Source organism: Lemur catta, chromosome 3 (assembly GCF_020740605.2).
Source record: "Lemur catta isolate mLemCat1 chromosome 3, mLemCat1.pri, whole genome shotgun sequence".
Taxonomy (NCBI): domain Eukaryota; kingdom Metazoa; phylum Chordata; class Mammalia; order Primates; family Lemuridae; genus Lemur; species Lemur catta.
In genome coordinates, this window is record NC_059130.1 from 119,093,443 (window position 1) to 119,111,084 (window position 17,642).

A 17,642-nucleotide genomic window follows, 5' to 3' on the forward strand; every position below is an offset into this window, starting at 1 on the left:
TGCTGCTTATACGAGGATCTGGTATATTTTGGCACCCTGCTGAATGTGCTTTTAGCTAGGCTGGTTATTCCTTTCTCTGTCATCATTCAGTGTTTTTACAGAATCCTTACTCAACCTGGATCTGACTATCTCACATTTGAAATTTTCCAACTTAGAGAAGTTCTAGAAATACTAGGATAGAGTAAATCTCTTAGGAAGTCAAAAAAGACTTTGTAGTTTATATCCACAGGGTTTGCACAGTTGTCTTTCTTTTTACATACCTTCTCCTTCACCAAAGAGAGGGCCAATATCAGCATCTCACATTTGTTATTTTGCAAGGACGTGTTGGAAGATTATAGCAGACATGAAAACTTAGCAGTGCCAGGCATCGTTCTGGGATTGGTCACCCACACTTCTGTTAGTTTTTAGGCAGAACAGAGAACAGCCTCATCCTTGGCCAATGGTTCCAAACTTGGAAAATATATTAAAATATAAAGAAAAGAATCCCTATCACCTAATAAATCCATATCTAGAGTCCCATTTCCTTCTTTCTTTATGGTATGGTTTGCAATTTGAAATTATTCTCCATGTATATATGACTTTGTATCTGAACAACATGAATATTGCAATTTTTTGTGTAGTATGTAAAGAACACTGCTCTTTTAAAAACAAATGTAAAAAACATGGAATTTCAGCAAATATCCTTAAAATAAGCTTTTCACTAAGAATGTATACAAAGGTCCCTCTGTCCTTAAACAGTAACTCTGTCTTTAGAATATGCAATTGCTGTTTCCATGTTATGGAGCCACTAAAGCAGTCACTTGTACGGTAGCTATTTGGTGCAGGTCCTTCCCACATAAGCCTGACGCCTGACAGCTCTCCTTCCAGGCCATAATCCCCCAGAGCTCTTTTCCAGTCAGGGCTTCTAGCTCCTCAGAAAGTAATTTCTGTTCAGGCAGCTGGAGTTACCAAACAATTTTTTTTTTCTCTAAATCGAAAAGCAGTAGGGGATCAGGTGGATCATAGTTTATTTTCTCAAATCTCTAGTCTCCTTTGCCTGCTAAGGAGTGAGGATGTTGCTGACACCCTAACAGCAACTCGTTATTCTGCTCAAAAGATTCTGTTTCGAATTGGCACTGTCTGCCAGTCCCTGCTCTCTTTTTGCAAATATCTAGCCCAGTTGGGCACCACACCCTTAACTCCATGGAGTTCATTTCGCTGAGAACCTGGCCCCAATTGTTAGCATCCTACAAGGCCTGCTAAACTCCGTGGAGATCTTCAAGGTAATCTCCTGGGCATGAAATGACACTGAACTTAAACCATGTGCCACAGAAGTGCTCTGCACCATGAAATCGTATGTAGCATGCCCTGTGACCCCGCTGCCTCGGAACTCGCGTGCAGCAGTGCGGGAGAGAAAGTATAAAGGAACAGCTGAGCTCTATGGAGTCCCAGCCGGCTTTTGTTTATTCTTCCCAATAACCGCTTCTCTCTCACCCAAACAGGAAAATGTTACAAATCGATTTTCCTATCTGGGCAGAAAATGAATCAGTCATTCGTATTTGCACTTCATGTTGCAATCCCTTTTAGCAAAGGTTGGAGGGGGTTTCATAAGTTTGGATCGGAAGCATCTAGCTTTTAGTATGAATGCCTGGTCTCTGACATTTCTTTTCTGGAAACTTGTTTCTAACATAAGGCATAACTTGGAGACAGAAGCTTTTCTTTGAAGATTTTCTTTAATTGCCTAAGCTGCCCAAATGTCAATAAACCCCCCCAATTTAAAATAAAATAGCTAATTAAGGATATTTTCCATGCCAAAAGATTATCTGTTTTCCAAAATATCTACAATCCTATGATGTCCTAGATTCTGAATTTCTTAAAGAAGGAAAAGTAAGCCCTTGTTTTGAGCATAGCTAAGTCAGTAGAGAAAACCATGGAGAATGTGGAGAACTGAAATGACTTGCTCTCTTCTGAGAGGGTTTTAATCCAGTGACCATAAAAATTGGAATTCACTGAGAAAATATGGAAGACCAGGATTGGATACCATTCAGTTTTTCCTTTTCTCCATTTTGCTAGTGGTGAGAGAGGACCAGCTTGGTGTTCCTGGGAAAAAAATTTATGAAAATAAAGCTTATGCTCTTAATGGGAAAAACCATTGAGCTTTTACTGGAAGTTCTCAGGGCTGTACTGCCTCAGGCTGGCACCAAGGACTGGACACATGAGAGCAGTCCTGGGGTCATAGAGCCAGGGAGGGCCTGGGGTGGTGTCTCTGTCTACACACATAGGAGTGGCAGGTCTCATTGTCTTGAAAATGTCCTTATTGGCCAGACTGCTCCTCCTTTTCTAGTGTATTCCCAACTCTGCCTGCCCTTCAGCCATCACTTTGAAAGCTGGTGAGAGAGAAGCAGTACCCTCAGTGCCAAACGCTCAGCTTTGGAATGAATACATCTCAGGAGAAGCTGCCTTGTTGTTAGTTTAATTGTGTACTTCATATGAGTATTTTACTCCTTGTGCAGTCTTTGCGTGAGTCACAGCCTGCTGACATATAGAGCCATTGAATGGCCTTTCTATCACTCGGCCCCACGTCTATCTCGGCTGAAAGGCCAAGTCCATCCCAGAGGTGTTTTCATCTTTTCCCTAAGCTTTCTAATTTGTGATTTCTACCAAAGAATGTGTCATGGGCCTACTAGAAATCATTTCTCTCAGGCCTCCTCTTAGAGCCCGTTATTTAATTATAGCACAGAGGAAAAAAAGTCTCTCTGATTTCTCTCAGGACTTTGCAGAAATACTTGCTCTGTTAGCCACCATTCAAGTTGCAGAATCTGGTGATAATGCTGACCCAGAGTCTTGCAGTCTAGTTGGAGAGACGGACATCTGAACTCTAGATGAGGGGCACATCCTGAGACTCTAGGATGAGGGGCACAAAGGACAGGAGGACCCAGCCCAGATGATACTCTGGAGGGTCTCCCAAGGGAAGTGATACCCAGTTTTTAAAGAAAAGGGAGGAAGTGGCCAGGAATGGAAGAGGACATGCTGGGCAAAGGCGCAGCCATGTGAAAGACCTTGGCCTAGTAGCAGAAGGTAAGTAGTCAGTGTGGCCTGAGGGTCAAGGAGAGAGGAGTGGTGGCAGGAGCTGAAGCTGCAGAGGTGGAGGGGGAGCCATGGGAGACCTCACGATCCCAGGTGAGGAGCGTAACTGATCCTCTGCAGACGCGTGGCTGGGGAAGGAATCCAAGAGGATTTTCTCTCTTGTTGCTTTGTTTTTCTGAGTCTTACCAGAAGAATGGCTTTGTGTAATTGCCAAACAAGACTTTTAACTGGAAATGGGTGATTCTGAACATGAGAATTTCTTAAAATTGTAATGTATTCATATTAAATACCCTGACGGGATCATTTGGCTTTAGGATTAAGGAGGCAATACATGAAGCATTTAGGTGTACTTAGATCTAGAGTCAGACTAGTCTGGATTGTAATTCTTCCCCAGCACTTGATAGCTATATGACCATGGGCAAATTACTTAACTTCTGAGTCTATCAATCTGTGAAATGGAGATAAAAATCAAAGCTACCTCACCTCACAGGATTTTTGTGAGAAAAATTAAATTAAGCAAAAGGTTAAGAACAGCTAAGGCATTTTTGGATAAGGAAAATAAATTTGGATGAGTTCTACTAGATAATCAAGATTTATCATAAAGCTACAGTAAATAATTAAGGCAGTATAGTATTGGCACAAGGATAGACAAATGGAGCAGAATTAAATGTCCAGAAACAGGCTGGGCGTGGTGGCTCACACCTGTAATCCTAGCACTCTGGGAGGCCAAGGCAGGAGGATCACTTGAGCTCAGGAGTTCGAGATCAGCCTGAGCAACACAGTAAGACCCCATCTCTACTAAAAATAAAAAAAAATTAGGTGGGTATGGTGGCACGTGCCTGTAGTCCCAGCTACTTGGGGGCTGGGGCCGAAGGATCCCTTGAGCCCAGGAGTCTGAGGTTGCCGTCAGCTAGGCTGATGCCACGGTGTTCTAGCCTGGGCAACAGAGTAAGAATCTATCTCAAAAAAAAAAGGCGGGGGCTAGCGGGGGAAGGTAGGCCAATTAAAAGATTGGCAAAAGATGTGCATAAGCACTTAGTTCACAAAAGAGTATATCCAAAAGACCTATAAACACACAAAAAGCTACCCCATCTCATTAGTCATTATGGAAATTCAAAGTAAAACCATGATAAAATTCCTCGACACACCAACCAGAAGGGCTGATATGGAAAACTAAAAATACCAAATGTTGAGAGAGATGTGGAGCAATTGGGGTTTTCATATCCTATTGATATAAATGTAAATTGGTAAAACCACTTTGGTGAACAATTTGTCAGTATCTTATAAAGCTATAACCCAGCAATTCTACTTCTAGGTATTTACCAATAGAAATGTGAGCACATGTGCTCCAAAGGGTACAGACAAGAATGTTTCTGGTACCACCACTCATAATAGCCAAACCCTGGAAATAATCCAAAAACAGTCCTCAACAATAAGATAAATGGTAGTGTATTCATAGAGCAAAATACCATTCAGCAATAGAAAGAAAAAACTACCAGGACGTGCAACAACATGTATGCATCTCACAAACATAATGTTGAGTGCTTATGTAAAGTTCAGAAACTGACTAAACTAATCGACTGTATTAGAAGTCAGAGTACTGGTTAACTCTGGGGAAGAGGAGGGGAGCAGTGATTGAGAAGGGGTTTCTGGGCTACTGGTAGGGTGTTGTGTTCTGTTTTTTGGTCTGGGTGTAGTTACAAAGTTGTCTTCACACTATGATAATTCATTAAGCTGTACAATTAGGTGAATATTTTCCTATATATGTTATATTTGAATTAGGAATTTTGTTTAAAAATAGGTGATGCACGTAAAACACTTGAACTAGTCTGACATGTAGTTAATGTCCAGCAGATATTATAGTAAGTATTATTTAGTATGCAATTGTCATCTCATCCAAAAAGTCTTTCCTGACTACCCTAATCTAAAATAAGTCCTCCGTGTTTTTCTCTGAGCACTCTCTGTTGTCTTCCACAGCACTTATTTCAGTTTGGTCTTTTTTTGTGTATCTACTTCCCTAACCTGTAAGCCGTGTGAAGGCAGAGACCTTGTCTGTCTTATTTACCACAGTAACTGTGGCATCTAGCATTTAGCACAAAGCCTAAGACAAAAGAGATACTTAATTGGAACTTGTTGAACAAAAGAATGAATTCCAAACAGAAGTGTCTCTTCCCACTAAATATCTATTATGGAGACATATAGGCTGTCTCCATGGACATTTCTAGTATTTTATCATAGTAAGTAAGGTCTTCACTGTAGGGCATCACATTCTCTCCTACTTTAAGTCCATTTTTCTTCTTTAGGTCTTAGTCATAGTGTCAAAGAAAGTGAGAACTGGAAGGGTTGAGGTCCTTTGTTTCAACCTTCTTTTTTTAATCAATAAATTGAGGTAGCATCCTTATTGTATAATCACTTCATATCCCACTGGTCTGTGTCTCACTCCTCTTTCCTTACTTATGAAGATCAGTGAGGACCACAGAGCATTTGGGGTCGGATTTTATCCCACTCTTGTTTATTCCAAAGCCTGTGTAGATGGCACATCTTATTACTTCAGCCTGCATTGGCCTGAGGGGCCACCTGCAGCAGCTAATATTGAAGACAGAATGAAGAAAGGAAGATGCCCCCATAAAAACAGCCTTATTTCTGGGCAGCTATACTCCCCGTATTTTATCCAGGAACCTAACAAATCTTGTCTGACCCCAAAGGGGAATCAAATGTCCATTACACTGTAATTTCAATAAATCACTCTTATCTGGAGACAAGACCTTGTCAGGGGTTGCAGGACAAGATCACAGGTCCATACCCCAAGCTGCCGTGTGAATTACAGAGCTTCTCTTCAGGCTAGACTGCCTCCACCCTGACTTAGGCACCACAAGCTGGAAAACAGGCCTGTAATTCTTTAAGAATGTTAGAAAATTTGTGCCAGTTGTGCCTGAGCAACCAATTAATGGCAAGGGTGACTGGGTTTTACAATCTACAGGCGAGGGGCTAGATGGGCAAACAAAACTCACTCTATGTCTTAATTCTAAACACATGTTTCCAAGGTGTCATTATTGTGCCACTTGGAAGTATGAGTCCTGCTTTTACAGTTGTTTCCTGGCTTTTAGAAAAGGTATGCAGTCCTGTTCTTTTCCCGTACCTCTACTGGAAGAAAAAGCACTCAGTCCAGAGAGGTGAGGTTTTACTCCCAGCAAAACACATTCCAAACCTCTGGGTTCGTGCTGACTTCAAAAGGGCCTGTGTGCCTCTAGGAATCTGTACCCCTTGTAGAAAAGTTCCATGTGGCAAAGAGCGGGAGAACAGAGGAAACCCTTGTTTTGGAAAAGCATGAGCACAGATTGTATCTTTCTCTCTAGCTCCATCTTTAAAAAAAAAAAAAATGCTCTTTAGATTCATTTTTAAAATGCCCTAAGAGGTCAAGCGTGTCACCAATCATCAGTAGAGTGTAAATTTACTTCTGGCTGCTCTGAAGACTTCCCATAGGGTCAGTGAATAACAGCTTGCCTTTGTAGAGCATCTTACAAACCCCAAGGAAGGTCCTTCAGTGCAGAAAGCCGGCCATCAGCAATGAACCATCAGAAGAGCAGAGTTCTGAGGTTTCTCTTGAAGCTGGCCAAAAGGACAGAGGGGCTTTTATTGCAACACAAGACCTTTCTAAGGGGAGAAGCTGACCGTATATCAGTGGCAAACTGCCACTCTTCCACGTCACCTAGCTTACCTTCAGGAATACCTGGAGATTTAATGGGACTGCTCTTACCGTGAGTTGGGGAAGCTGCTTCTGATTTTTATGTACACTGTGGGGGGGAAAGAAACCACTGGCAATTAAACCATGTCATGGTCCTCTGAAACCTTGAGTCGTATGCTACATCCTGATTTCAAAGATGTTAAGGTGTGAAAAAATGTGTTTCTTAGAACTGATGAAATACAGCAGGTGCTGGGTTCTGCCTCATGGCTGCCTCTGACAGCCCATCCCAGTAATGATGGGATGTATCAGTCTGGACCCCATGGTCTCTCCAAATTCTTTTGGACATTTCACTGGCTGTGAATCTTGGTAATCCAATTATAGCATGCACAGTTGTCTTCTGTAAGGTTTTCCTTAATAAGAAAGTAGTCATATTTTTTTCTCTTCTCTGATCCCAGAATGGGCATCAGTATTCCCACAGTGGGGCCCAACTCCTTTTATAGAGAGGAAGGCCAGCTCACATCTGCTTATACAATTAAATGTGGAGAGTTAGAAGCTGCCAGATTACTAGGTGCCAGCTCATTTAATTTTTGTTTCCCAACTTTGTCCACATTATAAACTTGAGTCAGCTTTTGAATATTCAGAAGCCAAGAAATCAAGATGTTACTCAAAATATCAACTCTCCTTTGGAGTCAATCTGCGAGCCCACCCCTTTTGTTCCTTTTCCCTGTCCTTTTCCTCACTGCTGCTGCTTCCTAATGGTCTCTCTCGGAGTTCTTCATTTCTCTCTGGATATGAAGAAGCAGGTAGGGGAAGAAGAACCTCCAGGCATCACCAGAAAAGGAGCAGTGCTCATTGTTGTAGAATAAAAAGATAATGGCCAATTTGTCAAGAAGTGTTGACAAGAAAGATAAAGTTGGAAGTAATTAACTGGCTCACATGCTGGGAGCCATGTGCCTGCCAGTACCTCCCTAAATCAGCCAGAGCCTTGGAAATGTGACAGCCATTCATCATTTTTACAACATGCCTCTGGCAGGCCCCTCAGCTGGAAACCCAGCCGGCACAAACCGTGTGCTTTGACACTCCGGGGTTGTGTACCTCTCTGTGCCTCACACTAAATTGTGTTAGGGCACCTGGGCCCCACATCCAGCCAGGAGAAGCCTGGAGATGAGTCACATGGGCAGCTCACCAGCCAGTAACTGGTAGCATTCGCCTCTGGGGGTGGGCACCGTGAGCCCCAGAGCCGACTTTGTAAGCTTCTGCAGGACAGGTCACTTAGTGATCCCAGAAGACACTGAATGTGAGCCCTCAGGCAGCACTTGTGGTGGCCTGGTATTTAACAAACACTGCTTTCAACCAGCCATGGGATCTCTCCATGGGATGAAACTGTTATGCAGCCATTAATTATGAAGACTCTGGATGAAGTGGGAAATGCCTATGTTACATGAAAAGGCAGGGTACAAAATTGTATGTACCACTATGTATAAAATAAAATATGTATTCATTTGTAAAGCATGGGCACAGGTGAAGATATTTGGGAAAGATGATTATATTATAGTCAGCTTCCCTTTCCCCAATTTTTCTTAATCAAAAGTTATACTTTCCCCCATCGATCTTGAAAAGATAGGATTTTCCCGTCCCCCTTCCTAAACAACTGGTAACATTCTACCCTTTAATTTATTGTTAAAGGCTCATACTTTCTCACATATGGATTTAGCATATCCTCTAGATATTATGACAGATATACCATTTAAAGTGTGACCAGAGAAAGGAAGGGATGAAGACATAGTAAGAAGTCATTATTCTTAGGCCACTCTGGGACTGAGAGATCAGGAACATATTTTGACTGTCCAAAGCTGGCCCCTTCTCTTGCACCAAACCTTTTTTTATCTTGGTGCCTTAGGTCTCTGAGAGCACTAAGGACACCAAATGTCCCAGCTTTGAAACCTTAAAATGGGCCCAGCCTTCTTTCTTAATATATTGAAAAGGAGTAAAGTTATTTTTCTTAAGTTTCCTAAGTGTTCACCACCTGGCTCTGGCTTTAAGTTGGGTTACTCTAAGACTTCCCAGTCTGCCTTCACTTTCCCTCTTGCCTGCATTCCAGCAGCCCTACCCAGATTTCCAGCCATGTCACTTTTCAGATGTTCTCATTTTGCCTGCATCCGCACTGCTCTCCTTTCACATCTATTCATCCTTGAGCTCCCCAGACCATTCTGTTCCCAGACTCCCAAGATAGATAAAGACATCAGGGCTCAGCCAGCCCCAGATCTTCCCGGCCCTGGAAGGGAATCAGACTATTGGGATTTTAATCATACATTGGCACAGAGCTAAGCCTCAGTGCTGGGAGAAGTGACAGGGGAGGATCTGAAGCAGTTACTACTCTGTAAAGAAACAAGAACTGCTTGCTGCAGTGGTAAGGACCCAAGCAGTGTCCAGTGCGGTCTCATCGCGGCTGGTCAGGACTCCTCAGTCATACCTGCCTCGGTCCCATCAGCTGTGGTGCATCTGTCACCAGCCTGGCGCCAAGGGAATTCAGAGAATTCTCACTTGACAGAGAATCAAATGAAACGCAGACTGTGGTCTGCACTAGAAATAGACAGGAGAAAGAAGGCCCAGAGCCATTTGGGAAGCAGCGAGTAATGTTCTCATAAATTCCTGATGGGAGCAGTAGGGAAGCCTGAGCGATCCCCCAGATGTGAATGCAGATGCTCCTCATTTGGGTTCAGGCTTTGTGTGGAAGAGTCTTGCATCACTTTTCTCTGAATAGCCTGGGGTCACAGGGCACCAAGGCTGAGAGGTAAGGGCGATCACCAAATGGGCCATAGGAGGAGGAATAACCAAGTGAAATTACTGTGGATTTGATATCACTCCAGAAGCCTGTGGAACAGTGACTTAGGAAACCCTTCTGGAGACAGCAGAATTCTCCAGGTTTCTCCTCAGGTGGCAGCAGCGACATCTGGCTTGCTTTGCTGTGGATGGCATGAAGACCTGGAGCGGTTAATGGCCACCCATTCAGTCAGTCTCCTGCTCCTCCCTGAACAGCACGGAGGGAGAGCCTGCCACGGAGCTCTCGCTCCTCCACACCCCAGCCCCTCACTCAGCCCACACTCCTGCCCTGCCTGTGAAGGAGGTTTTCAGATAGTGGGGAGAAAAGGTGCTTGGTGAAATGGTGTGCTGTTTGGTATATGAAAGCAGGGAGGCAATTCATTAATTCTGCTCAACTCTAGAAAGTATTTTCCTCAATTGCCAAGAATTTTTCCAGTTTCAAGCTCTCCAACTTAGCCCTCTTTAATAAAAATTAAATCTTGGGGGGAGGGTGGGGAATGAATGAAAATGAATATGTCTGTACAATGGCCTCCTCCCCTACTGACAGCCTAATGCCCTTTGTTCTCCTTTCTGTCTGTCTTCATTGTCTTCCTAACACCAGGTTCAGTTGTGGGCTCTGGCTTTTATTATGCGGATAGGCAGTTTTGCTCTGTAGATTCCCAGCTGGTTAAGATGGCAACTGGATGTTGTCACTGGAAAATGGAGTAGAACGCAGACATCCTCCACACCGACGGTAGGACAGCAGCGGGAATCAGCATCCACTAGCTTAGAAAATTCTTGCAACGCAGTTCCCTTTCCCTTCTGGCCTCAGTGCTCATCCAGAGACGGAAAGCTCATCGAGACGACCTGTCACTTCTGTACTCTGCTGTCGTGGGCACGCTGCTGCCCAGGCCTCCATCTCTAAACTGTTTGTTGTCAGAGCTTTTTCACCAGACCAGCCAGCGACAGTGGGGTCTGGTTTAGATTGTTAAGCACTTCTCTGCTGTTGGGCTGGAGCTTTGAACAGTTTGCCTTTTATAAGCCTCCAGCACTAATAGGGAAAGACGTACGGAGGGGCACACAGGGAGTGTTTATAGAATGGGCTTTATAACACTCTCCACTGCCCCATAAAACAAGAGTTCCTCATTAAGGGGGCTTTTGAGCAAAGGTGATTTCCTCACATGAGCCAAACATACAGTCTTTCCCTTCAGTGTCATAAAACCTCATCTAAGTTTAAAGGGAAAATAATTCAGAGGACAGTCTTGTGTCACCCAGGTAGGCAAGAGGCTGGGGACTAAGTAGCTACAAACTCCTGAGTTTCCACAGAGGCTCATTTGTCTTGCACTTTGCGACCTAAATTCTACAAGCCAGGCTGCCTTGGCAAAGCCTGCTGTGGTGGCATGCTGGTTGTCATGGGAGAGGCTTTAAGGTGTATTAGTAGCCTCTGGAAGGAATTAAGAAATGTGGGATGGGATCTGGGGGGTAAGAAGAGAGTGTGAGGAAGTTAAAAAGAAGGCACAGAGGGCTCCTTTCTCCTGCACAGTGAATTATAGAGAGAGAGTTAACTAATTGAAACATCCTACCAGTTGCTTACGTTCATTCCTTTTACAGGTATTTACTGGGTGCCTACTAATGCCAAGAGTAGAAAGCTAAGACACCATCCTTCCCATTGCAGAGCTTACAGTATACCCTTAGTTATTACTTAGGATACTTTTTTTAAAGAGACAAGGTCTCACTACGTTGCCCAGGCTAGAATGCAGTGGCTATTCACAGGGGTGATTCCACAACTAATCAGCACACTTTCTCCACTTCAGATCTAGGCCATTTCACCCTTCCTTAGGCAAACTGGTGGTCCTGTGCTCCTGGGAGGTCACCATATTAATGCTGAACTTAATGCTGAAACCTGATCAGCATAGTGTGCTACAGCCCATAACTCCTGGGCCCAAGCCATTCTCCTGCCTTAGCCTCCCAAATAGTTGGGACTAGAGGAATGTACCACCTTAAGGTAAGTGGCAAGATTTTGTTTTTGAGATAGTTTCCTCTGTTGATGCCACTGCCCCCCCACCCACCTCCGCCAGGGTACAGTGGCATCATCATAGCTCACAGCAACCTCAAACTCCTGAGCTCAAGCCATCCTCCTGCCTCAGCCTCCCAGAGTACTGTGATTACAGGCATGAGCCACCTCGCCCAGCCAAGTGGTAAGATTTTTAAGGGAAAGCAGCCTTTTAAGGGAGAACACCAGCCTTACTTGTGATCTACTGGGCCACATTTTTTTCATATGTAAAATGGGAATATTAATAATAGGGTTTGTAGAGTTGAGATAATATATATAAGCAATAAACATAGTGCCTGGCACATGTACTGAGCTCTCGCCTTATTTAAGTGCCTTGTTGTGTCATCTTGTTGCCTCCCATAATGGAGTGCCAGAAGTCAAGGAGGAAGAGGGAAAAATTAAGGTCCTGAAACAAGATAACAGACTCTCTTGATCACCGAGATTAGTCCTTGCTTCACTTAACTCTCCAGAGTGTCCACATCTACAGTTAGTATTCTCTAACAGCCTTGTAGGCATGCGTGGGAGACTCCTCAGAAGGAAAGAAGAAAAATGTAGCTTAGGGAGAAAGTTCTATAGGAAATTAAAGTGGAAAGAGGGGAAGAAGAAAGAATATGTAGAGTGATAGCAGCTGTTTCACTTAAAATCTCTTTACTTTTTAACAATCAGGCCGGGCACTTGGGCTCACACCTGTAATCCTAGCACTCTGGGAGGCTGAGGCAAGAGGATTGCTTGAGCTCAGGAGTTCGAGACCAGCCTGAGCAAGAGCGAGACCCTATCTCTACTAAAAATAGAAAAAAAATTAGCCAGTCAACTAAAAGTAGAAACAATAAAATTAGCCGGGTGTGGTGGCTCGCACCTGTAGTCCCAGCTATTCAGGAGGCTGAAGCACGAGGATCACTTGAGCGCAGGAGTTTGGGGTTGCTGTGAGCAAGGCTGACACTACGGTGCTCACTCTAACCCAGGCAACAAAGCGAGACTCTGTCTCAAAAATAAAAAACCAATCAAAAGAGTGAGTTTGTAAAAGTGCCTTCTTACCTACTGCTACTGCTAGATGATAGCTTATCATTCCTGGCAGCTGCTACAGGCTGGTCAGGAGCCCCCAGTGAGCCCAACCTGTGCCTGCCTTCCTTCCTGCTGAGCTCTGTCTTCAACTTTGCCTGCCTCTATACACATTCAAATGGCAAGTATTATGCAAATGACTTATTTGGACTCTCTTTTAAAGGGTTAGGGCCATATGATGGATTTTCTTTTTTAATTTGCAAGCAATGCTTGTCTGTCCTTAGAGGAGGAGGTATATCAAAGCCATGGCAGTATTTCTCCTTTCAGGTCTCTAATCGCTACTTCCTAATTTTGGTCAATCTGTTGTAAAACTCTTTTTTATATACAGTAAGTGGGAGAGTAGATTAAGAAAAGGCTTGTATTTGGGTTTTGTTGTTGTTGTTTTGTCCCCAGAGTGAGTCAAGCTTTGGTAGTATTTATAATTTGTTCTTGAGTATAGAATATTTTCCAGAGCACAAGATTAAAAGACAGTTGTTAGAACTCCTGGATTTTTATGTCTGTTTCTTAGAGCTAGCTTGTTCTGGTTCAGGCAAAGAACACTTTATCTTCCTCATCAGAACAATTTTATACTTCTACCAAGAGCATACTTTATTTGGGTTCAAGGAACCAGATAATCCCAAATCTATGCCTAGTAATATTACTTATTAATACAGTTCCCCCATCCCCATGTGCTTGGGCAACAAACTCTAGTACCTGACTTATGGGGCCAAGAGGCATCAGAAACTGCTTCCCAATGGACCTACAGTGGAGTTAGTCCCTTTAGACTTGCTTTTCATTCTCAGCTTAGAAAAACTCATATAGGGGTTCCTAAAGGAAATTGTGATGATATGGTTTCACTTTGAAGTTAAATACATATCTGAATTTTGCAGCAGACTAACTTATAGAGAGCATCCTGGCTCATTGCTTTGCTTAGAACCAGCACAAGGAGCACCAGTGGGTCTGCCCCATAGATTCCCCCATGAATCTGAAGACTAGAGCCTGGATACTAGACACTCGAACAGTCCTGCTCAGGAAAAGTTTGGAATTTGCACAGATGACTTCCTAGTACTAATTTAAGTCTCAATCATAGGTGTATGTTCTTCCTATAGACAAGCATATAGCTATGTTTCTAGCAACTTTTATCCTTGGACAAAAACAGATGAAGGACCCGCTTAGCATTTATAAGGACCTGCTTAGCCATTTCATATGCATCATTTCATTTAATTCCCTGAAGAACCCTATGAAGGAGGAGGGTAGTATTAGCCCCATTTTATAGATGAGGAATTTAAAACTCAAAAAAAGGTGACTTAGTTATGGTCACACCACTAAGAAGTGGTAGAATTAGACCTCTAGAAAGTGAAACCCGAGTCCTAATCCTCTTGTTTCGTTTAAAAATGGTGATTGGGTTTTCACCATCATGTGCTCCCTCAGATCTTGTTATGACATTGGCACATTACCTGTCTGATATGGGGGGAAAAAAACCCAAGTCTTCTCTCTCCAAATCCAAAGCTGCTTCACCTCCCATTTCTCCTTAACAAGAGATACAAGATTGCTTCAGATAATGTGGAGACTGTCACTATTCATTGTGGCCTTGAAGAAAATCACTGCTTTTCCTGGGCCTTAGTTTCCCCATTAGTAAAATTGGGCTGATAATACCTTTTCTTTCCCGCTCTCTTAAGGATGCATGAGGTCAAAGGAGTGATAGATTGGAAAGATTATTGGGAAAGTGCTTTGTAAACATGAAGCATTAGGTTATTACTTTCACAAATGTTGACTTCTCTAGTTCATCAGATTTCTGGGCAGTTCTCTCTTGGTTTTATTGGAAGAAATGTGGTGGAATTTGGATTTTTAAAAATAATATTTATAACAGCAATCTTTTGCCATATTACCACATTGAACCCAAACCCTGGAATTTCCCAAAACCACTTAAAAATTAATTCTAGTTAAGTAGACAGTTTGTACTCAGGGCAATAAACTGGATCCTTGCTCATTAAACCAGTCTAGACTCCCAAGTTGGTGTGGCACATTTTGCTCCCTACCTGTAAACAACATAATTATTGTGGTCCTATGAATTTCTCAAGCCAGCTTCTTCGCCCTCCCATTTCCCTTCCTTCCATAACTCGGGCTTATGTTCAGTGTTGGATTTAGTATAAATTCCTATTGGAACAAGGGTCAAAGCCCCCCGCTGTCCTGCTCTCAGGGTGTCCTTGCAGCATGATGAACCAACTCCAGGCACCAGGCCTTCCAGTGGCACTGCCCAGTTGTCCCAATACAGTTACAGTCCTCCAGCCCCACTGGCTACCTGCTGCCTGCAGATGCTATCAGCAAAGCAGGGCAGCATTAGGGAAAAGCATCTCTACGCCAGGGGCCAGTCCAAGTAACTCTAGATGTGGTCCCTTGGCAGCCTCCTGCTGGAGGGGTAGGGGGCAGTCCCAGGAGAGGGTCTAAGGAGGCGTCTGGATTTGAAGAGGGTGGGCTCTGTCAGGGGGCAGTCAGCATGGCTGCACAGCCACAGCTCCCAGGTTTCGTGATTGACAAGGACAGCCCAGCCTCGGTGCCACCTCTCTGTCACTTAGAGTCCGATGATTTTGATTAATTTTGGTTATTCCTGTTACTAAAGGCAACTGAAGAGAATTTAAGACTTAAAAGTTCAGAGGGATCTCATATGGTTGGGCCCTACAGCAGGGACAGTTTGGATCCAGGCTTCCTAGTGTTTCAACTTGTGCTGCCTACCTGACGACCGATGAGAAGAAACCAATCTGTGCTAGTTGGAGGAAGGGGCCCAGGGCACCAAATATGAGCATTGACTTTACAGCCCCTCCCCTACCAAAATTAGGAGAGGCAAACAAAGACCTTTCCTCAGGTGAAATCATTCAAGCTGAGTGTTCTGGATGGTAATAGATAATTGATGACCTCTCTGCATCTGCAAGACATTGGCCCCAACAAATGACCCACAAATGGTGGTGAGCCATCTGCCCACAAATGACCCACTCCTGCCATCCTCAGATGTGTTGAGTGTAACCACCTCTTCCTTTTGTTTTCTCAGCATTAATAATAAGCTACAGCAGCCGGAGGCAGCTGCCGGGGTGTTAGAATATGCCATGAAACACTTCGGAGAGCTGGTAAGTGCCTCATTCCTTCCAGAAAAGCAAAAGGTGGAGACCTAGCTAGGGAGGCACTCAGCCATGACCTTGATCAAGGAAGTTACTTTCTTTTTTTGTTTTTTTCTCAATTTGTAACAGTCTGATGCTGACTTACCTATGTATCTTTAGGATGAAAGAGACAATGTATGTAGGGACTATATTTAAACTGAACATGGATCATGAGGGTTCAGTCTAATAAATAGTAACCACTGATATTTATCAAACTCTTAGCACATGCCTAGCATTTTGCTAAGTGTTTTATATACTTCTTCTGATTCAGTCCTCATAATGATGCTATGAAGTAGTTATTGTTGTTATCCCATTTGACAGATGAGGATACTGGGTCCCAGCAGGTTAAGAATAAATGGCAGGGCCGGGCGCGGTGGCTCACGCCTATAATCCTAGCACTCTGGGAGGCTGAGGCGGGTGGATCCCTTGAGGTCAGGAGTTCGAGACCAGCCTGAGCAACAGCGAGACCCCGTCTCTACGAAAAATAGAAAGAAATTATCTGGCCAACTAAAAATATATATAGAAAAAATTAGCCAGGCATGGTGGCGCATGCCTGTAGTCCCAGCTACTCGGGAGGCTGAGGCAGTAGGATCACTTAAGTCCAGGAGTTTGAGGTTGCTGTGAGCTAGGCTGACGCCATGGCACTCACTCTAGCCGGGCAACAGAGGGAGACTCTGTCTCAAAAAAAATAAATAAGTAAATGGCAGAACCAAGACTTGAACTGGGCAGTCTGGCAGCAAAGCCTGGGTGGGCATTTAACTGTGATCTGAGTTACATTTGTATCAGCTGTGGCAGCTCGCATTGTGTCTAGCTCACAGTTGATAGTCGGTACATACTTTAGAAGAAACCATGGTCAATTCTTCAGAAAAAATATATACTATAATTTGTACCTAGTATTGAGGGATTTTTCTGTTTCATTGTTGCTTACATAGCTGCTTCTCTGCTGCCATCTTTGCCCTACCAATATTAAAATATTTCCATTACTGTTTGTAGTCTTGGGAGGGTACTTTGCTTCCAAAATATACAAAGCATCAACTTTATCAACTTAGCATTGAACTCCTAGAAGGTGAAGAAGCTCTGGGTCCATATATATGATGAGGAACCTTTCGTTAGTAGTGTAGGTCACTTACTCTGGTTGGCCTTAATCAAGAGCCCAGGGTGTTAGCATGAAGAAAATTGTGAATCCATCACAGGCTTTTATTTGATTGTCTAGCATTTTGCCTGACACAGGGCTAATAAATTGGACTGAAACTTTTAAGGGAACCTTTTGCCATCTTTAGCACATATTACCTGCAGCTACACTAAGACAGCATCTCCCCAAATGCTGACAAAATAGAAAGAATATGTCTCATCCATCATTGCCACAATCCTTGCTTGCAGAGGGAAGAAAGTAGGGCGAGGGGGCACTTAATGTACTCTACCTAGACCAAGATGTACTCTCCTTTGATATTCTTAGAGCTTAGATCGCAGTAAGTGCTGACTGAAACAAGGACTCCACAAACATCTGGTATTCAGGTGATCTGCCAACAGATGGTTTATACCCCCATACTCAGAATGCCAGCCTTAAATGAAAGTTCCTCCATCTTCAGGTTCTAAAGGTAGCCATTAGCTCCAGGATTATTGCTAAACCCATGGTGGATTTTCTGTTATATTTAGGTAGCTGAATCATATTAAGCTTGACAATGGTTTGCTTTTTCTTGGCAGAGCCTATGCTTTCTCAGCACAATTTATGTAACAGCAATCTCATTAGAATTTTGTGTGATTCATTGCTTAAACCTTATAGTTTCTGCAATCTATTGCAATTCAAAATACCCTGCCCTCTACCTGACCTGTTCCATATGCTGCC

At 43.4% G+C, this 17,642-nt stretch overlaps 1 protein-coding gene and 1 pseudogene across 1 annotated transcript in view; both read left to right on the top strand.

Moving 5' to 3' along the window:
- Positions 1–17,642, top strand: part of MTOR (mechanistic target of rapamycin kinase) — a 131,130-nt gene that overhangs the window by 61,629 nt on the left and 51,859 nt on the right. The window contains exon 29 of the mRNA XM_045546143.1: positions 15,691–15,766. Coding sequence (XP_045402099.1) covers positions 15,691–15,766 — 76 coding nt within the window. The remainder of the gene's footprint in view (positions 1–15,690; positions 15,767–17,642) is intronic.
- LOC123636326 lies at positions 14,018–14,111 on the top strand (annotated as a pseudogene).